Source organism: Oryctolagus cuniculus, chromosome 5, assembly GCF_964237555.1.
Source record: "Oryctolagus cuniculus chromosome 5, mOryCun1.1, whole genome shotgun sequence".
In the NCBI taxonomy this organism is placed as follows: domain Eukaryota; kingdom Metazoa; phylum Chordata; class Mammalia; order Lagomorpha; family Leporidae; genus Oryctolagus; species Oryctolagus cuniculus.
This window is the reverse complement of record NC_091436.1, coordinates 59,911,620-59,933,030: the sequence shown is the minus strand read 5'-3', so window position 1 is coordinate 59,933,030 and position 21,411 is coordinate 59,911,620. Positions and strand designations below refer to the sequence as shown.

Here is a 21,411-nt window from a genome sequence, read left to right as displayed (position 1 = left end):
GAGGGGACGCTGGGCTTTTTGGATCAGTCGCCACTTTCCCTGGCTGTGCTGTTACTTTTGGAGCTGCCTGGCTCCTGGCTCTCAACCATAGCCCTGTCAGTCACCTGCTTGTCCAAACCCTTTTACGAGGCTTCCTGACTCTCTGCCATGCCATTTCTCAAAGTGATAAAATCTGTGCATTCTTTCCATTGCGTTGATGCAGCCCTTTGCTTTAATTAACTGTGAAATGACCTCACTCACATGTCAGGCCGACCGCTCGTTCTGAGACAGTCACCCGTGGCTCTCGCCTCTCCAGGCATCGTCTGCAGGTGGGTGCTCCAGGGTAGGGACACCAGCTGCATACATCCTTGGCTCAAATCCTCTGACTGCTGAGAGCTCAGGGGGTGGGAGGGAGCTGGAAGCACCCCCACCCCAGGAACCCACAGCTGCTCAGAGTGCACAAGGCAGCCTTTCCTAGCAGTCCTCTCCGCAGACAGGGTAGGGGACGTGGTGTCCCTGCACCTGCCTGTCCTCAGGGCCCAACCCCAGCAACCTCTGAATACCAGAACTTTTGGGCAGCTCCCTAGGCACCAAACTGATCTCACTGACCTCATCAGAACCCGACCTGGAGAGAAGCTGTTTACTGCTTCCATGAGAGTGCAGATACCTGTTGATCCCCCAGACTGTCCTGGGGTGTGGCGTAACACCAGGCACATCTGGTCCCACGGGTTTTGGCTGGGCAGCCCTGGCATGAGCGACAGCAGTCTCCACTGCCCAGCCAGCCCGGAAGGGTTAGGAAGAAAGTGCAGTCACATGTCACCGGGCTTCCCCAGTGTTTGCTGCACCACACAGTTTAGGCCAGTCCTGGATTCCTGATGTTTCAGAAACCACAGATCCTGACCCTGCAGAAACTCCCTTCTAGCCATCTCTGCCAGGAGCCCAGAGGAACTGGAGGAAGGACCAGACTCTCAGAAGTGTGACAGGCCCTTCTGCAGGTGGCTCCACACCACCCACCCATCCCACCCCCACCCCCACCCCCGACACCAATGCCTCTGAAGGTTTTAGTCTGACTGTGAAAATCTCCATCCAAAACGGCATGGTGGAGTTGAATTAATCACTGACTCTGCTATTGCTCTGCGGAGCTGATGTCTGTAAATGTTTCATTTCATTAAAAAACAAACTACTCAAATAGCAAGATTTCACTTTTTAAAAATTCTTAAAATTCAATCTCTGCCAACGGAAAGTTTAATTGGCCGCTTGGGTCGAGCTCCTTTTTCCAGTGCTCAGCCCAAGCTTCACACACACAGCAGATAAGGCCACTTGAACTTCACCGAGCACGCTGCCTGCCAGGGGGGGATGGAGCTGTGACCACGCCCACGCGCTCTCCACTTCCTTTCCGGTCTGCACCCCTCCCCGCTTCCCCTCACCTCCTCTTTCTCTTCTGCCCAGATCTCTGCAAGCAGGGGTGGGGGAGAGCTGAGCTTATGTAAGCAATTCCATGCACGGAGCCAAGCAGAAACACACCAGTGGCAGCCCTGCCAGAAGAGTGGGCTATCTGACACGGTACTTGGCTGACAATGACAACTGGAACGGGACTTGCTCTTTTCCAACATCCATGCGCCAGAACCCACACAGGCTGACCTGCGGACCTGGCACCTACACGGGGTACCCTGTGACCATGAAGAAATACCCGCTCAGCAAGGCCAAGCCTGTGTGTAACAACAATAGTGCAATAAATGAGTTGTGCTAATATTTGGAAACATAATGTCCTCAGCTATAAGAACTTTGGAAATGGCATCACTTCAAGAATTTCTACTTCAGCCAAATGGATTTTATTCTTCACACTACTCTAAAGATGGGCCTTTTTTTTTTTTTTTTTTTTTTTTTACTGCTATCACACTTTGGTTGAAAGAAAAACCATGACTTCCTCTCTTTTAGCCACTTTCCCCCAAGGTGTTGGCTTTGCCTAACACTGGGGAGTGCGGGGGAGCCAATCGGAAGGCGATACAGGTCTCTGGGGCCCAGGACGCTCAAGAGAGAGACTTGGGGACATGGAGATCTTAGCGAGAAGAGGGCTTAATTGCCCTTTTTTTTTTTTTTTTTTTTTTAAGATTTATTAGAAAGGCAGAGTGACAGAGAGACACAGGAAGAGAAACCTTCCATCTGCTGGTTCACTCTCCATTGGCCAGGACTGGGCCAGGTTGAAGATGGGCCAGGAGAGCCTCTTCTGGGTCTCTCACATGGGTGCAGAGACCCAAGGATTTGGGCCATCTTCCATTGTTTTCCCAGGCCATTAGCAGGGAGCTGGATCAGAAGTGGAGCAGCCAGGACTCGAATTGGCACCTGTATGGGATATTAGCATCACAGGTGGAGCCTTTACCTGCTACACCACAGCGCCAGTGCCGGCCCTAATGTGCTTCTGAGAAAGTGGACAGGCTGGGGAGAGGGTGCCAGGGATGGTTTTCACAGAGATTTGAAGACATGGTGTGACAGCACATTTTAGGGAAATTGCTGTTTTCTGAGCTGTCCATGAACTCATCAGGTCCCCCCCCCCCCCCTTTTAGGGAGGAAATAAAAATTGCTTTCATTGGAGGAGCACTGAAACATATGCATTGGTCACAGGGGACTTGACTTCCCTGGGCTCAGTTTCTCCATTTGTCAAACAATAACCTCAAAGCCGGTCCTGAGGCATGGTGGGTGAAGTCACTGCCTGTGGCATCAGCATCCCATATGGGCACAGGTTCAAGTCCGGCTGCTCCACTTCTGATCCGGCTCCCTGCTAATGTGCCTGGGAAAGCAGCAGAAGACGGTCTGGGTGCTTGGACCCCTGCACCCGCGTGGGAGACCTGGAAGAAGCTCCTGGATCCTGGCTTTGGATTGGCGCAGCTCCGGCCGTTGTGGCCACTGGGGGAGTGAACCAGTGGATGGAAGACCTCTCTCTCTCTGTCTCTACCTCTCTGTAACTCTGCTTTTCGAATAAATAAATAAATCTTTTTTTAAAAAAATATTCTCAAGGTTCACTGTGCTTTCAGCTGCTTGATAAAAACTGTCTTATGTGACCTAAGATGGATCTCTAAGATCCATCCCAGTATGGATCTCAGAGAGGCCGTAACTGCACAGCCAGAGGTATGAGCCAGTCCCTGATCAGGTCTGCACCGGCATTTAGCTTTGGGTTGCAAGAGCCCAGATTTTTATGCCTTGTGAACAATTAAATACTGATGGGATGGGTGTTTAGGTTATCAGATATCCAAATCGCCTTTGCAAACGGAGAGGAAAATCAAAGGAGTCTGTGTATCTGGCCTCCTTCTGTGGCTCCCCTCCCGCTCGGCCAAGCACTGTAAAAGCCCCTCTTGCTTACTAGGCTGCTGCGGGGTGCTGCGCTAGTGCTGCGGGGAAGGAGGGGGTGAGCTCATGGTGCTTGCTCAGCACAGCCTGCACCACGGCGAGTGCCCGCGTGATCAGCCGCCTGCGCGCTCTGGTTATCAGAGGGCAATAACCAGGGGGCTGCAAGTTAGGTCTGCAGATAGGATCAAAGTAAGAATTCTAGGCAGTGCACCGCTGATCAAAGAGTATGGCTGGAAATGAAGAAGTGATCTCGAGAGGGCACGAGGAGGATTCGTTTTGTTTCTCTCTGCCCGTCCGACCGGACAGCCCAGGCAGCTGTGTTTATTAAGCCTAACGCAGTAATAAATACAGAAATGATGGGTACTCGGTGCCGCAACACACGAAGGTTATTTACAGCTGATGACGCAGTATCATAAAGGGCCCCTTTGTCCCAGCAATGGAGACGTGTAAGAGAGGCTGAGCGGCCATTAGGAGGGCCGGGATCCCTCACAGCTGGGAAGGCGGGGCAGAATGCAGATGCCCACGCCGTCTGCTCGTGGGTCACACCGGCCAAGCGAAGCCTTACAGGGGTGGTGGCTGTGTGACCCCTGGGTATCCAGGCTGGATTCCTTCTCCATCACTGCGAGCTCAGGCAGAGCCCCAGCGAAGGCAGGGGACCCTGCATCCTTGGCTGGGGTGAGAGGTTTCATCTTGCTCCCCACCCTCCTCCCAGGCCGTGACGAATGCGTTCCTGCCGGTGTGCGCAGGCTGAGCATACAGGAATTTGTGCCTGTGGTTCGGGGCTCTACGGCAGAGGGAGGAGCGGGGTGGGACTGGTCTCTCCGTGATGAAGGCACTCCTAGTTTCATAAACTGCCCTTGCCCCTTGAAGTCATTGTCAAGTGACTGGCTGTGTGCAGGCCAGTCCGGCAGCTGTCACTTGCTGGGTGACTGGTGATAAGTGTGGACTGCTTCAGAGAACCGTCCTGCTCCACCAGAGCCTGCCAAACACCCATGGCAGGTGTCCAGTTCCGAGCAAGGGCACAGGATGGCTGGGGCACTCTGCCGTGCGTGGTGCAGGGACCTGGCGCTTCCACGGCCCGCGGGTCAGTTTCCCAGAACAGCTTTGCGGCCGGAGGCCACCTTGTGGCTGCAGGACACAGTCCACCTCCACGTGATGATGATGGGACAGAGAGACAAGGCTTTGCAGGCCATGGGGGCAGATCTGAACATCTTCTTTCCCACATCTCATGGACCTTTTTTTGGTGACTCTTTCTCTTGCCAGTCCTTACAGAGAGACTCCTAGGGGACAGACACGGTGCTGGGCACTGGGAATACATAGAAGTAGCTGTCTTCCCTCTCAGAGCAGGCAGAGCTACTGGGGGAAAGACTAAGACCTAAAGGGGTGCTCCAACAGACAAGGAGCAGAGCGCCACGGCAGCAAGCTGAGGGGCAACCCCTGGGGTCTGCATGTGGGGAAGGCCTCTCCCTGGAGGCCTTTGAAGGACTCTGAGGCAGACGGGGAGCCAAGGTGAGACACTTGCACGCTCATGAGACATCTCTTGCACGTGATGGGCGGGGGTGGTGAGAGAGAAACCGTAAGTCAGATCACGTCTCCTGTCCACAGTCCACCTTGCTAAGTTGTAAAAGCTAAAGACCTAATAATGACCTGGGAAGGCCCTATTGGATCTGCTCCAGGGCCCCTTGTACCTCCTGCTCCCTTCACTCCCGCAACACTGTCCTCTGGTGATGCACCTGCCACTCGCCCTTCTTCCTGTGGGAAGGCTCTGCCTATCGCCACTAACACCCCCCTCCTCCCTCCCCCCCAGCTCAGCCTCCCTTGGTTCAGTTCTGTACTCACACAGCAGCTTCCCAGGCATGGCCCCCTTTGCCACCCACTCCTGACAGTCTGTCTCCCTTCCCTGTTTCATTTTCTCTCTACTCATCACCAGCAGCCAACATTCAACATGTTTTGTGTATTTATCTTTGTTGTGTTTCCTTCAAAAAGAATGGAAGTTCGTGAAGATAGGAATTTTCATCTGTTGGTTTACTGCTAGAATTCTGGTGCTCTGGACAGTACTTGGCATACAGTAGGCGTTCAGTAAAGACACATGAAGAGACCCAAGGAAAATGCTGATGAACGACCACGCAAAATTAAGCTTCCAGAGTTTATCTGGAAGGCAAAGGAAAGCCCTTGGTGTCTTCAGCGAGGAGCCTGAGATAACTCAGTCCATTTTCGAGGATGATAACTCTGCCAGGGACAGGGACAGGGACAGAATGGCGGTGGTGCATGGGAGGTGGAAGTCCTACAAAGAGGTCACCACACAAGTGGACGACAGCTTCACATGGGCAGTGGAGGTAAAGGCAGAGAAGAGTCAGATGTGAGACGTTTTGAAGGCAAAAATATCATGCTTTTTATGCATTAAGCCCAGAAAACTGCTTTTACTCAAGTGTTTTGACTTCTTATATACAATAATCCATCAGTATAAAGCCTCTTCTAATCTTGCTGCAAGGAACAATTTGAATCCTGGTGTAGAGAAAAGCAAGCTAGACCGCAATGCTGAGAAGGCGTCAGGTCAGGCTGCTGGCAGGCAACAGGTGCACGGAGCCAATCTTCGGATCCGCGTCCATCTTTGTGCCACGCCTTGGAAGCAACCTTCCCCTGTGGTCAGGGGGTGCAGCTCCTCCTCACTGCCTCCCTGCTCTCCTCAGCCTCACAGGTCAGTATTTGATGTGCGGCTTCAAGGCTCTCATCCAGTCTTCCCTTTTATCCATTCCTCTCACAAACCTCGCTAACTAACCAACCGATCCGAGGTTTTATTGTTTCCTAGTCTACTTCCCCTTCATCTGGTCACATCTCACATCTTCCATGGTCATTCCTTCTCTGAGGTCCATTTCTGGACTCTCTCCAGTGCTGGGCAACAACAGCTAGGAGCTTTTCATGAAACTTCCTTTTAAGCTACGTCTTCCTTCCCCACCTCATTCTCACCTAGCAGCCAAGTACCTCTCCTGTGAGTTTAAAGGTGGCAGAAGGCTACTGTCAGGCACCTAACACCTTGAAAATACATTCTAGCCAACCGAGAAATTATCACCTGTAGAATGGGCGTGTTTGGCCTAGTGGTTAAGACGCAGGCATCCCATGTTGGAGTACCTGGGTTCGATTCCCGGCTCTGGCTCCTGACTCTAGCTTCCTGCTAATGCAGACCCTGGAAGGTAGTTGGTGAAGGCTCAAGTAGTTGGGCCCCTGCATGCATGTGGGAGACCTGGATTGAATTCTCAGCCCTGGCTTCAGCCCAGCTCAGTCCCAGTAGTTGTGGCATTTGGGGAATGACCCAGCAGATGGGAGTTCTCTCTGCCCATTTATATCTGTCTCCCTGACGCTTTGCTTCTCAGATAAGTAAATTAAAATGTAAAAAATGTAGGATGGATGTCATTATGGACAGAGATGGTGGTCTGTCCTGGGCTAGGACCAACAGGCTCAGCCTCAGGGCAGGAGGGGTGAGAAGCGACCCCGGGGCCCACACTGATGGACGTGGCCACACAACCACCGGTGAGAATGTAGAGCGAGGTCCTTCCTTTCACAGAGACACCTGGATGAGGCTTTGGGAAACTGCTTGTTCCTTCAGAACTTTTCTCCTTCATTAGGATGATAATCCTGTAACTGGAACCCCTCTGAAAAAGCTTCTCCCTCTAGAAACACCTTCTGTCACATTCAGGAGTCCAGTTAAATATGCTTATAGCTGTGCTGTAAGCACACAGCCCTCTCTCCACACCCTTGCAGAGCCAGGGGCTGCCATGAAAGTCCCTGTACAGTAGCCGTGGCTCCCTCGCACCACTGTGCGCAGCCAGCCTGGTGCAGTTCTCACAGCAGATCCATTGCATGCGGTGCCCCCACACGCGTGCCTCTGGCTCCAATCTTAAGAGGCAAGTTGGGGCCCACCATGGGGACATTCAAGCTGTCTTCCACTTAAGGATCATCTCCTCCAACAACAAATGAGTGACCAAACCCGGCTGATTTCTCCCCAGGTCTGACACCTCTCTTTCCTGTCTGTCTGTGAGCGCCAGGGTTGCTGGGGTGAAACGGATAGATGTGTTCACTACTCTCTCCAGCTCCCGGGGTGGTGCCTCGCCTGCCCAAGGCAGGAACCACTCCAGGTTCTTGTTGGGAGTATGGGCGTCCTAGCTGTACCATTTCCCAGGCAGAACAAGACGCCTGGCACAGCCCGCCCTTACTGAAGCCACACTGGACGAAGGAACGCTTGGCTAAGCTGTAAAGTGAGGCTAATTTCCTCAACGCTAAAACCAAACACACACCTGCCTTCCTTTCCTGCAGCTTCTACCTCCAGCCCTTCTGTATTGGCTTCCGCGTGACACCCCCAGCCTCCCCCATCCCCACCAACAAAGCGCCTTTGGATTCCTGGAAGGGGAAGGCTTCACAGAACCGCAAAACAACCTTGACCTTCCCCCATTCTCCCAATGGCACTTAACACAACGACTGACCAGGGGAGATCAGAAAGGGATTAGTTCAAAATGCAGACGATAAAAAAAAAAAAAAAAAAAAAAGGAGGTGCCTTCACATCTTCAAAACCCCCGAGAGCCCTGCACATTTTCTCCTCTCCAGAAGCGAATCAAAAACACCCACGCAGCCTCCAGCCCCTCCCGCCGGCGCCCTGTGCCGGCACTGCAGGGCCGGGGATTTTGTCAATTTTGTCTCGGTGCCAGTCCCTCTCTGCCAGGAGTCCTGGGGCTGCGGTAGCCCAGAAAGACATCCTCTGTACACGCACTCCTCTGCGTTCTCGGAAGATGACCAGACACCATCATAAGAAAGGAACAAAGGGATTACAAATTAATCTGCTCTGGCTGGCTCCTCTGACTGCCGAGATACGATTACAAACCCAGGATTTGCAAGAGACCTACATTCCTCATTAATCTCTCCTATCGTTTCCATCGCCTTTTTTTTTTTTTTTCTTTTTAGCTCCTTTTTTAGGCAGGGAGTGAGGGGGAGCTACGTGCTTCCTTCACTCAGCAGTAACTGAAAAATATGTCCTTAACATTTCAGAAAGTAGATCGTGCCTGCGCTGTAACCACTAAAGCGTAGAGGTGAAATGGCACGAGTGTCCTTCACGCCCCCATCTGCCTAAATTAATGAATTTAAGCATAGAGGAGAACCCAAACCAGAGGTTTCTTTGCAGAGCACGGAATCTGATAACCCAGGAAAATTCCAAGCGCTAACGATCTCCAGCTCTTTATATCCCACCGGCTTTTGTTCTCTCCCATCTTGCCTGCTCAGCAACAGGCAGTGAGTTTCTCAAGTGCAATTCACACGTGCCTCTCGGTCCCTTTGGCCATCTGGAGCCGGGGCCTGCAGAGAGAGCAGGTCCTGGCATCTCCCTGTCGGCTTTGCTCCGTGGCGCACTGCTGCAGGGTAACCACAGAGCAGCGGGGGCTTTTCTCCTTCTCTGTTTGGGCGGAGGCTGTGCTGGTGACCTTTCTGCTCCGGGAGCCACAGACATGGGCTCCTACCGAGAGTGGAGAGAGCCCCTCCACCGTGACGGACTGCCATATTCACCCGGGCTGCTAATTACATCAAAGCCAGCACACGGTTCCTGGTGGCTGCTTGTCTGCTCCTGGTGTTGCGGCTCTCTGGTTAGAAGTAGGGTTGGGGCTGAGAAAGCCAACTGGGTGAAGTTTCCCCAGGGAAGGCTGAGAAAGCATCCCCATCAGAGGCCCGTGTCCAGGGGTCCTGCTCTTACCTGGATATGGCACTCTCCCTTTGGTGACCAGCTCTGTGAGTAAGATTCCAAAAGACCACACGTCAGACTTGATCGTGAATCTCCCGTACAGGGCGGCTTCGGGGGCCGTCCACTTGATGGGGAACTTGGCGCCTGCAGGAACGGACACACGGTTACTCGTCAGGGAGACAGCAGCACACGGGGTTTGTGGCAGGGGTAAGGAAAGGAGAAGACACTGTCCCAGGGGCAGGTTTAGCAAAGAGTGTGACAGGAGTGGACTGTGACTGAGACGCGGGGTCTAGTCCTGACACTGTGACCTTAAACACATCAGTTTCATTTTGGTTTTTCCATAAGAGGTGGACTTCACAGTCCTTTCATATGAACCTCAATAAAGGCAGGGCGGGGTGGGGCTTGCGGCTCTGGTTTCCTGAACTCTGACCTCACCAAGTGCCGTAGGTTTCATCCGGAGCGCAGCTAAAGTTGTGACTTAGAGAACCGATTTATGCATGTTTCTTTGGCTTTGAAATAATGCTACCTTACTAACGACACAGAGGAGTAAGCCACGGTGCTACGCTCGCGAACCCTCTGACATGTAAGATCAGAGCTTGCGCTTAGGAGGTGCACAGAGCCCAATCAGTCCACCGTGCTGCTTCCAGGGTGGAGACGCTGGACGCTGGATGCGTTCCTGTGTCCTGCTGAACGGGGCTGTGTTTCCCCAAGGCCTCTCACACCCACAGAGCAGGAGCGGTTTTGCCTGGGCTGCTTCCCTCCTCACACTTCCTTTCTTACCTAATGCCACACCTTCTCCCTCCCGAAGTCACCTTTCTCTTGGGATGTTTTTTCGTCTGCCCAATGTGATCTTACCTCCCTTTCTCCTGGTAGCTGGAGAGGGCCCTGCTTAACGTTTGCTATTTTATTTACAACTCTAAACATATTTATTTTCATTTTATTTAAAAAGGCAGAGTGTCCCAGAAAGAAAGAAAGGGGAGAGAGAGAGAGAGAGAGAGAGAGGAATCTTTCATCTGCTAGTTTACTCCCCAGATGCCGGCAACAGCTAGGGCTGTGCCAGAAACCAAGAACTCCATCCATGTCTCCCATGTGGGTGGCAGGGACGCAAGTACTTGAGCCATCACCTGCTGCCGCCCAGGATGCCAACAGCAGGAAAATGGACTGGAAGCAGAGTAGCCAGGACTCAAACCAAACTCTGCTATGGGATGCGGGCATCCCAAGAGGTGACTTAACAGCTGCAACCAATGCTCACCCCTAATATTAGTTTTTCAGAGTAGCCTTGCCTCAGTGACTATCTTATGGGTTTCCTATTTCTCAAGACCAAGGAGCAAGTCTGTGCCAGAGTCAGTGCAATCATGTCTTTCAAATTTCTCTGGTCGTTAGAGGAATCTTCTCCCTACCAGAGGGAAGGGTGGGGTCAATCCTGCTCTTTACCCTGTGCGATGAATGTATGGGGAATTGGAGTACACTCAGTGGCCCGGGCTCTTACACATTAAGCTAAGCAATTATAAAGCAATTCCTGGCCGGCGCCGCGGCTCACTAGGCTAATCCTCCGCCTAGCGGCGCCGGCACACGGGGTTCTAGTCCTGGTCGGGGCGCTGGATTCTGTCCCGGTTGCCCCTCTTCCAGGCCAGCTCTCTGCTGTGGCCCGGGAGTGCAGTGGAGGATGGCCCAGGTGCTTGGGCCCTGCACCCCATGGGAGACCAGGAAAAGCACCTGGCTCCTGCCTTCGGATCAGCGTGGCGCGCCGGCTGCAGCATGCCGGCCGCGGTGGCCATTGGAGGGTGAACTAACGGCAAAGGAAGACCTTTCTCTCTGTCTCTCTCTCTCACTGTCCACTCTGCCTATCAAAAAAAGAAAAAAGAAAAAAAAAGCAATTCCTGTTATTTCATTGAACAAACTAACAGAAAAACATATGGAATTTATTACAGATGCAAACACAATTATATGTTTAAAGCAGTTAATTCTGTTTAGGAGTGCCTAAAAAAGGTATAGAAAGGCTGACAAAAATCAGAAATTTTCATGATAACTTCTGCGAAAAGCCATCATGTGCAAAAGTGGCAAATGATTAAAACCTTTAAATTAGCAAGTTTTTAATAACCAGAGGGGTGATACATTGCAGTGATTAGATTTTTTGTTTTAAATATAGTACATGATAACATTTTCATCAAATCTACCCCGGCATTTCCTGGCAATAGAATTTTCCTCTCCATCTCCTCTGTGCCAGTGTGAAATGAAATTAAAACAACAACAACAACAGAAAACCCTGGCCATTTCATTATGCGGCATCTCACACGAATCCTGGAGCAGTAAAGTTAATTCTTGAATTTCTCCTCCTTTTATGGACTGAGCTATCTGTAATTAGCTGTGTTTCGCAAGCACTGTTATTTATATCTTTCCTTACGTGCTGGAGGATTCCACGTAAGACCTGGTATTCTCTGAATAGTCATTTTGCTTTTAAAGTTTCCTTCTAAGCACTCTTCTCTCACTTGCTCTCCTGGAGCCTTCTGTTCACAGGGCTTTGGGTGAAAAGCTGGGATGAATGGGATGGGCCGGCCTCAGGGTTCGCAGCAGACTGTCCTGGCCCAAAGCTCAGCTGGAGCTCTTTTTTTTTTTTTAAATTTTTTAAGGATTACAAATTTTTTAAGTATAACTTTAGGAATATAGCTATTCTTCCCAGCATACCCACCCTCCCACCCTACTCTCACCTTTCCTCCTCCTCCCTCTCCCCTTGCCAGTCCTGTTCTCCATTGAGATTCATTTTCAGTTAACTTTGTACATGAAGACCAACTCTATACTAAGTAAAGATTTCAACAATTTGCAAACACACGCACAACTGTTTTGAGAACTAGTTTTACAGTTAATCTTATAATACAACTCATTGAGGATAGAGGTCCTGCATGGAGTTAGTGCACAGTGACTCCTGTTGTTAGTTTAACAATTAACACCCTTATGTGTCAGTGACTACCTGAGACTCTTGACAGGAGCTGCCTAGGCTAAGGAAGCCTTTTGAATCCACAAACTCCATCAGTATTTAGACAAGGCCATAAGCAAAGTGGAAGTTCTCTCCTCCCTTCAGAGCAAAGTACTTCCTTCTTTGATGGCCCCTTCTTTCCATTGGGGTCTCACTCACAGAGATCCTTCATGTAGAACATTTTTTGCCACAGTGTCTTGGCTTTCCATGCCTGAAATGGCAGAGCTCTCTTGCTTCAGAGAATTAAAGGTAGATTCCTTCCTTCCTATTTAAACTGTCTCTTGAGCCAAATGGTTGAAAGTCTCTGACTTTCTATCAAGAAGATGGAATTCTTTTCTCGACTGAGCAAATTCTGTAAATGAAACGTCAAACTTGGGAACCTTCCTTCCCATTTTTGACTCATGCGGCACTGGTGAAGGTGTCTGTGACTGAAAGTAAACTCTTTCAATTTGGAAAAGTCATTTTGGATTTTCCAGGATTTCATAACAACAGGTTTAAGGAAAAAAAAAGTCAGTATATAAGTTAGCTGCACTTGGCTGCGTGGTTACTTTCTCACTGTATAGTTTACAATAAGAATTATATGCATAACGCTTTGTCAACATGAAAACAAGGGTTACAGAACATAATGGGCAAGAAATCATTTGTAGCCATAGACTTTGACTTACATAATGAGAGCTTAAGATTCATTTTTCATTCATTTTTTCTTTCTTATTAAAAAACACTTACTTATTATTTATTTGAAAGTCAGAGTTACACACACACACAGGGAAACAGACAGAGAGGGAGTGAGCTCTTCCATTTGCTGGATCACTCCTCAGATAGCCACAATGGCTAGGGCTGGGCCAGGCCAAAGCCAGGAGCCAGGAGCTTCTCCGAGGCCTAAGCACTTGGGCCATCTTCCGTTGCTTTCCCAGGCCATTAGCAGGGAACTGGATCGGAAGTAGAGCAGCCAGGACACAAACCGGTGCCCATATGGGATGCCAGCCTCACAGGTGGTGGCATAACATCGTATGGCACAACACCAGCCCCATACTAGTTTCCTTTTTAAGATAAGAAGTATACTCACACCAAGCATTCACTATGCATTTGCAGGGACAAAAAGTATGAATGAGCTAGTCCAGCTTCTCTCCTATTTCCTTTCTTCTGTCTTAAAATAGCAGCCACTTCTGACAAAGGAGTCTTCTCTAAAGATAACTCATATTTTCCTTTTCAAGGAAGACAAAAGGCTAAATTAAAGCAGGGACAAGCTAGTAACGATTCCCTGAGGTCTCCACCGAAAAGAACTAATGCTCATTCTTCTACTCCTCTGATTACCTCCATTCCCCTTTATCTCCATTCCCTACCTCGTGACAGTACAAAACGCAGCTCTAAACGGGGTAGAGCAAAGCACTGGTCCTTGGCAGGAGTCTTTGCAAATGGCTGTGCAGGCTGCACACTGCAAAACCACATCTACGTGGACAGCGTCCTTACAGCTGTTCAGTTCAGGCAGCACTCTGCTGGAGCCTGCAATGACCTTTCCTTGGGTGAGGTTAGGGAAGCTCAAAGACTGGGAGCAAAGACAGATTTTTCTGGGTGCAAATGTTGTCTTTCTCTCGCCCTCTTTTTAAAGATTTATTTTTATTTTATTTGAGAGGCAGAGACAGAGGTAGAGGTAGAGGCAGAGGTAGAGGTAGAGGCAGAGAGAGAGAGAGAGAGAGAGAGAGAATCTTCATACGCTGGTTCACTCCCCAAATAGCTACTTTGAAGCCAGGAACCAGAAGCTTCTTCTGGGTCTCCAATGTGGGTGCAGGGGTCCAAGCACTTGGGCCATCCTCTGCTGCTTTCCCAGGTGCATTAGCAGGGAACTGGATTGGAAGTGGAGCAGCTGGGACTTGAACCGGTGCCCACACGGGATGCCAGCACTGCAGGTGGCGGCTTAACCCATTCCACCGTAGTACTGGCCCCTGCCTTTCTCTTGAAAACAGGGTCTACCCTCATATTTTTTCACAGATACATGGCAGGCATCAAGTCAGGATCACAACTGTCTTCTCAGCAGTGTGGATTTTCAGAAAAAGTAAGAAAATGCAAGGAGATCTCTACTACAATCCCCTTGCCTTGCTACGTAACTAGCTGACTCGTGCTCCCTTGAGAGCCTCCTGTCTGGAAGCGGGCTGCAGAGGCGAACACGATTTTCTCTCCTTTGCATTTTACTGGAGCAAAGACAGCAAGCTGTGCAGGTGACGATCACTGGTGTCACTGAGCTGCTTGATTTTTGGAGCGCACTGCAACACTCCGTGTATTTGTTCAACATTTACAGGAATTTAAACAGAGAGCACTCTTTTCCATTTCTTACTGAAATAGAATGCTTGTTTAACTGGAGAGGGAGGAAGGGACCACGGAGCGCGAAGGAGGTGCTGGTTCCCTCCCCCAGGTGCTTGTAACAGGATCCAGGATCCAGAAGCCAGGGACTCAGCCCAGGGCCCCTACACGCTGGCAGGAATCCCGATTTGTCGCTCCCCGTCTTCGTGGAGGAACGACACAGGACCCTGCGTTGTTCTTTCGTCTGCTCGGCCCTTCCCGGGTTTGCTGCTGGTTCTTCCCGGGTTGGCTACCGTCCCTTCCACCTCCGTGGAAGGGCGGTTCCCCCTGCCACTTTCCCCACTTCCGTGGGGGAGCGGCACACTGCCAGCCGGCTCTCTCGGGGGCTGCTCAGATGTTCCTCAGATGTTCCTCAGAGATGTTCCTGGTGCATGTTGTCTCTCTCCTCCTTTATAGTCCTCCTCTGCCAATCCCAACTCTGCTACTCACATGCCGAGTACGCTGCTCTCCTCCAATCAGGAGCAGGTCCTGCTGTTTATTGGTTGAACTGGGGGCAGCTGTGTAGAAGCTGTTTCTTCCTCTCCCAGCGCCATATTGTGGGAGAGCAGATGCATAGAATAAGTCTTAATTCCAGTAACTTAGTCTAGTCCGAGTTGCTCCCCACACCGATTACTTGAGCCATCACTTTTGCCTCCTTTGGTCTGCATTAGCAGGAAGCTGGATTCAAGAGCACAGCCAGGAATCCAAGCCAGGAACTCTGAAGTAGGATGTGGCACTGTAAATAAACACTGGCTAAACACCAGCTCCCTGAGTTTCGTGAGCCAATACATAAGGTCATAAGAAGTATGTATAAACTCAGAATTATCTTTGCCATTGAATTGTTCTCCAAGTAATATTTGCAAATTTTACCAACCTCCCAAGGGAAAATCATGGCTGAAATCTTGACTTGATAATGTCACTGGGGCTCATGTACCGAACTACCGGGTGAGAGTATATTTGGGCTTTAGTCATTTAACTAAATATAGGTAAGAGTAAACTTGTGATTAAACTCCCTAGAGCATTATATAAGGCCAGTTAGCTTAGGCTGAATCATTTCATGGAGAGACCAATGCTTTAGAAAATAACTTCTGATATACATCTCAACCTTGCTTCTTTTCTAAGTTCGGGAGATGCAACAGGGGTGGTCACAGGCTCTTGGCTTCAGCGATGGAACCTCTCCCTGGTTTCCTGACTTGCATAACCAATCTTTTCAGTGTCTCCCTTGGGATGTCTCAGGAGACCTCTCACTTTTAACATTCAAAATGGGTCTTCCTCACCATGGGGCTTCTTTTTCAGTATCTGCCACCTCTGTAAACCACCACGAGGTAACAAAAAGACACCAGGATCCCAAGAGCCATCCTGGTCTGGATGCTCTGCCAACATCTGGTCTCTGCACACAGACATCTGCACAGTGCCTGCCTGCAGAAGGAGCTCAGTGGATCTGTACTGAGTGATCCTGGCCCCTCCTGTTCTGTCATTCTTCACACCGAGCCCACTGTTAGATTCCACTCGGTCCTTACCCTTGTCTAGTCCTCTTCATCCTTACTACCCTCGTGCCGGGCCTCACTCACTCACCAGCACTGTCTGGACTGTTGCAAGAGCTTTACAACGGGATCCACATGCACAGCCTGGCCCCTACCTGCTTCTCCGGCCTCTTCTTGCTAACCCAGACCTTCTCTGCTCTGCTTCTGTCTCTATCGCCCCAACCTCTCCATCGGCCTCCTGTGGTTGCTGTGCACGTGCCAAGCTCCTACCTGCTTCAGGGCCACAGGAGAGGCTGTACCCCCTGGTCCCCATGGTAGACTCCTGCCTTTGTTCTTAGCCTAAGGCTTCCTTGCACAGGGAACTTTTTCCTGGTCAACAGGTCTGGGGTAGGCTTCCTGGCTCGTGCAGCCAGAGCAACTCGCTGTCTGTAGCTGTTACGATTAAAGTGCAATGAACAGGTGAGTGTCTCTGCAGACAGAAGCTGTCTTCAATGGCTGGAGCCTGCCTTCATGGATGGCCGCTACATCCCCCGTGCTGAGCCCAGCGGCACGGGCTCTGAAGGCACGGATAACCAGGTACTGAGTGAATGAGAGCAGAGCCTTCCCTTTCAGGCTGAAGAGCCATGGTTCCTCACGGAGTTTCTATCAGTTCTTGGCCTTTGTCTTTGGTGACAGCACCAGTGTCCCTGTCACCATCTTGACACCCTCTTAAAGGGCTAACAATTGCCACCTGCAATGGAGAAGCATCTGCTGTGCACTCGTGAAACTTAAAGAGCCCTGACTTTGGACTTAACCCTTCAGGGTTAAGATGGCTCTTTCTGAGGCAGAGGGGCCCCAGCCTTGGCTCTGTGAGGAACAAGGGCCCTGGTTCGTGCGGCTGCACTTGGGGACCGGCAGTAGATTGGCAGGTCACAAGAGGCCTTGGGAAGGTTCACAGTGACAGCAAGGGGAAAATCCTTTTCCTAACAGACTGGGAAGAGAGCAGGTACCTGGACACCCATCTTTCCAACCTCACGGGGCCCTGGTCTTTCTTGTTTGAAGTGAGGTTAATGACCACCCACACTCCAAATGAGAGGGGGGAGGCGGCTGTGGATTTATTCGTCTTTCAAAGTCTGTTCACAGAAATCAGCAACAAAAATCCTCACCACCACTGGGCTGGTTTCTTCTCTCTCCTCCTACTACACGCATCTCTGGAGTTTCACCCCTGCCCCCGTGCCTGGCCCTGTACTTAGTCCCTGACTCTCATGGAGCTTGCAGCTCACACTGGGCAGGAGCTAGCACAAACAAAAGGCCAGCTATGTGTGCCAGCTGCAGTTAAGTGCTATCAGGAATAATACATTGGGTGCCAGTACTGTGGTACAGCAGGCTAAGCCTCTGCCTGTGATGTCTGCATCCCATATGGGTGCCAGTTTGTGTCCTGGCTGCTCCTCTTCCAATCCAGCTCTCTGCTAAGGCCTGGGATAGCAGTAGAAAAAGTCCTTGGGCCCCTGCACCCACATGGGAGACCTGGAAAAAACTCCTGGCTCCTGGCTTTGGATCGGCCCAGCTCCACCTGTTGCGGCCATTTAGGGAGTGAACCAGTGGAAGGAAGATCTTTCTGTCTCTCCCTCTCTCTGTCTATAACTTTGCCTCTCAAATAAATAAATTAAATAATAAAAAAGAATAATACATTGGGGACAAGGGCAGATTTATAGTGGGGCTTTGGAAGCCCCACTGGGGACCCTAGATCCCCTCCTGAGGGTGACTGGAGGCCACTGGGCTGTGGGCAGGGGTGCTGTGACATCTCACCTCACCCCTTCTCCTTTCCTAACACAGAAGATAACACACATCACATGGAGGACACTTTGTGGTGAGACAGCACGTGGAAGGCATTCTGACTTCTCAAGATTCTTGAACACTTCAGGGTCCATGGGTTTCTGTTAGCAAACAGCAATCGGGTAAACCGTGATTCCGCTGTCACTTCTGTCACCAAGTTTATTTAACTAGTGGCTCTTGTCACATTTCTGCAATTTTAGCACACTTCTCACATTTGGATAATGCCGACGATCTCAGGGACAAAGAAGTAAAACTTCACATACTCTAACACTGTGAAAAGACCAAGCCTTGCTATGAGAAGTAAGTTAATTATTCTTTCTGGGTTTATTCTTTCCCAATATACTTCCCTTTTCCCCAAATCTTTCTTTTGTCTTCACTGTAAGCCTTCCCTCCCCCTTTTAAAGACTTATTTATTTATTTTAAAGGCAGAGTTACAGAGAGAGAGGTCTTCCACCCAGTGGTTCACTCCCCAAATGGCCACAATGGCCAGAGCTGGGCTGGTCTGAAGCCAGGAGCCACGCACCTCTTCAGGGTCTCCCATGTGGGTGCAGAGACCCAAATACTTGGGTCACCTTCTACTGCTTCCTCAGGCACATCAACAAAGAGTTGGATCAGAAGTGGAGTGGCCGGGACTTGAACCGGCATCCATATGGGATGCTGGCACCACGGATGGCAGCTTAACCTGCTACACCACAGCGCCAGCCCTTCTCAGCTCCTTTTTATTCTCCCACTTTCTTATTTTAAGAGCCTCAGACCCTTCTTCCTTATTCCCTAGAGCCATACCCTCTCCCACGGCCAGCCCTGCCCATCAGCTCCACGTGAACAGGGCTGGATACCCCACTCAGATGTCCTCTCTCATTTCAAGTCCTGATTCCTTATCTCCAAACATCTAAGGGACAAAGCCTTTGTCTCAAATAGCACAACTGCAATGATGCATTTATTTATTTTACTGTGAGTAAAATTACAAAGGAGATTCTTACTCTATGTGGAAAATTTCACTCAATGACTGACTTCCAAAGTTAATTCTTACTTTGATATTTGGGACACAAAGGGAATTATTTTGTTCGGTGTCTCCCTTCTACCCCTTCTGGGGGTAACATGGCCACTCTGCAAGCTTCCAGGTGAGAAACCTGAAGGTGGGCTGAGGTCTCTCCATCTCCTGCTCTCCCCAGAGCTAATCCCTCACCTCAGCCTCATTTTCCTCTCTGACACATCTCTCAAATTTGTCCTTTCCTGCTTGAGCTCATTGCCAAAACCTGATTTGGGTCATCACCTCTGTTAAATCCTCCTGCCTGGTGTCCTGCCTTCAGCTCATTGTCCTTCCAACCAACCAGTGAACTGCAGATTCACAATGTCCATGCATCTCCAACCATAGCGTCAGCTTCCTACTGCCTTAGGTCAGATCTCCAACCCCCACTGGTTTCCAAGGACCCACACAGCTTTGGTTCGTGTGATGCCAAACACAGTCAATCTAGTTGAGCTTGCTTTCTACTTTCCTATGGTTACCGTGCACTGGACATGATGGTACTTGCTTTTCTGTTAGCTTGTTTGAAATGCTTTCTCTCCTTCCATCTGCTTAGCTAAAGCCTACTCAGTGCGAGTCCTGCCTCCTCCATGAAGCCATGTGGCAGTGCTCCAGCCTCTGCTGATCTCTCCAGGGCACCTAGAGACAACGCTACAGCCCACAGTTGAATGCTCGTTAGTAACAGCTACCGAAATAGCCAAGCAGATCCTGAGTGCGTGCTAAAAGTGCCAGGCATCACACGAGGTGCTTTACATGTGTGCGGAAGATGCCAGCAGCATGGACCTGTTTTACAGATGAAAAAACTGAACACAGGGAGGTAAAACGACGTGCCGAAGGAGCCGTGGGAGTGGTGGACCTGCGATCTGAACGGAGGTGCGAGCCCTTTACACACTTTCCTCTCTCTGCCCCGGCCATGTCCCCTCCGTGGCTCTCGCCTGCTTCGCACATGTGTTACTTTTCATCTCCTTAAATGGAATGTGAATCCTCTGAGACTGGAGATGGTGTCTAACACTACTTACACTGCTCCGCACTGCCTTGCCTAAGGCTGGTTAAACAGCAACTGCTCAATAGATGCTCAACTGGCTAAAGGGTCAACCAGGCAGCAATTTATCCAATGCCCTGACAGCCAGAGAAACCCCCTTCCTTTCCCCCATCTCGATCAGACTCAACACAAGGAGAAGAGGGACAATGCAGTGGTGTAACAACCTAACGATGCTTTTCACTCCTAGAGTTACTAGAAATAAAACCCTTTCTCCTGTAGGAAGCCTTACTGGATGCTCCCAGTTTTTAAGTAAAAACAGGATGACAGGCTAAATTCATTACGTGGGCTAGCCTGCCCCCTCCCCCATTCTAGTTAATGAAGTCCCTCTGTCCCCAGGGGCCAGACAAGCGCCTTTTCACCTCTGCCTCCAACAGAAATAGTTCTTACTTGACTTGGCAACTTCCTGCACTTTATGCATCTTTCTGAATTAACAGGACGGCAGTGGCATTTCCAAGGCGCAAATGAAGACGGAGCTATTCTCCCGTGCACCTGCTGCCCCACGTGTACCCAAGCGGCCCAGGAAGCAGGGAGTGGGTGCTTTTCAGTGACAACGTAGAGGCCCACCTGCGGGCTGAGCTGGCATGGCCGCTTGCTAGTGGAAGGGTCAGCCCCATCATTTGGGGAAGGGGCTTCAGGGCCAGGCAGGCCTCAGCTTGCACACAGGATGTTCCCGGTGACCACTCAAACCTCCCAAAGGCTCAGGCTCCTTATCTGCAGGTCAGGGGTGAGGAGTGTCTAGTAAGGTTGTGGTGAGAATTATTACTCAAGTCATAGTTGTAGAGGGCTCAGCCCAGAGTCTGCTACCTGGTCACAGCTGTTGTTTTATGAGGACGGCAGTACAAAGGCACTGAGTTGCACTGGCCAATGCCATCAGCGTTGCCAAAGCTCGCCAAACCCCAAGAGAGGCAAAGAAGATGAAGAAGCATCCTCTCCCCTCCCTCTGCACTCCTCAATCAATCACTGAAGATTTACTACGTTCATTAAGTCCCCAGCACAGCATGAGGCCTCCTGGGAAAACTGAGCACAGGTCACCTCCTGCCCTAAGAGGTTCCAGCAAAGCCAGCAGGGAGCTCCCGTGTGGCACTGGCTGTAGGAGGAAGAAGGCTTAGAAGGGAGAGGAGAGGGGGAAATGAACAAGGACTGCAGGCTTCTGGGAGAGTGGGAACGATGCAGTGTGACCCATTGACCCCCAGCTTTCCCTGAGGCCAGGAGGGTCCAGCAGGGGCCGGGACAGGGGGCCTGGCTCACGCCACTGTCTCTTAAGAACAGCCCTGTAGGCCAAAAAATAGGGCCAAAGGGGAAAAGGTGGAGCCAGCACAGAATAAAGCGGCCACATCTTTGCTACAAAGAGTGCCAGTTGTGCCCCCCATAGCGTTTTCAAGGGGAAAGGTGCTGGCTTTAGCAGCAGTCACCAAAGAGCCACCCAGAGCCCTGCAAACTGTTGCATCCAGCACTCGGTAATGCGCAGTGCTTCCACTTTAAAGTTACCCTGGGGAATAAAAGAAATCATGAACTGTGCTGTAACAGGAAGCCGATTACATGGGGCAGGGCCCTGGCGGGGGGAGGAGGAGGGGACGGTGCCTAGGCAGGGACTAGGACGGGATATCCCATGAAAGGAGCAAAATCAAAGAGCTGAGACCCGACCTGGAACGCTGTGGTTATTCAAACAAAACAATGACCTCAAACCCAGAG

The 21,411-nt window shown here is 50.6% G+C and overlaps 1 protein-coding gene across 3 annotated transcripts in view; it reads right to left on the bottom strand.

The window, feature by feature from the left end:
* The window catches only part of FYN (FYN proto-oncogene, Src family tyrosine kinase), a 222,732-nt gene that overhangs the window by 1,981 nt on the left and 199,340 nt on the right, over nucleotides 1-21,411 (bottom strand). For all 3 annotated transcript variants that reach the window (XM_008263382.4, XM_002714927.5, XM_002714925.5), the window contains one exon: nucleotides 9,056-9,187. In XM_008263382.4, the coding sequence (XP_008261604.1) occupies nucleotides 9,056-9,187 (132 nt within the window). The remainder of the gene's footprint in view (nucleotides 1-9,055; nucleotides 9,188-21,411) is intronic.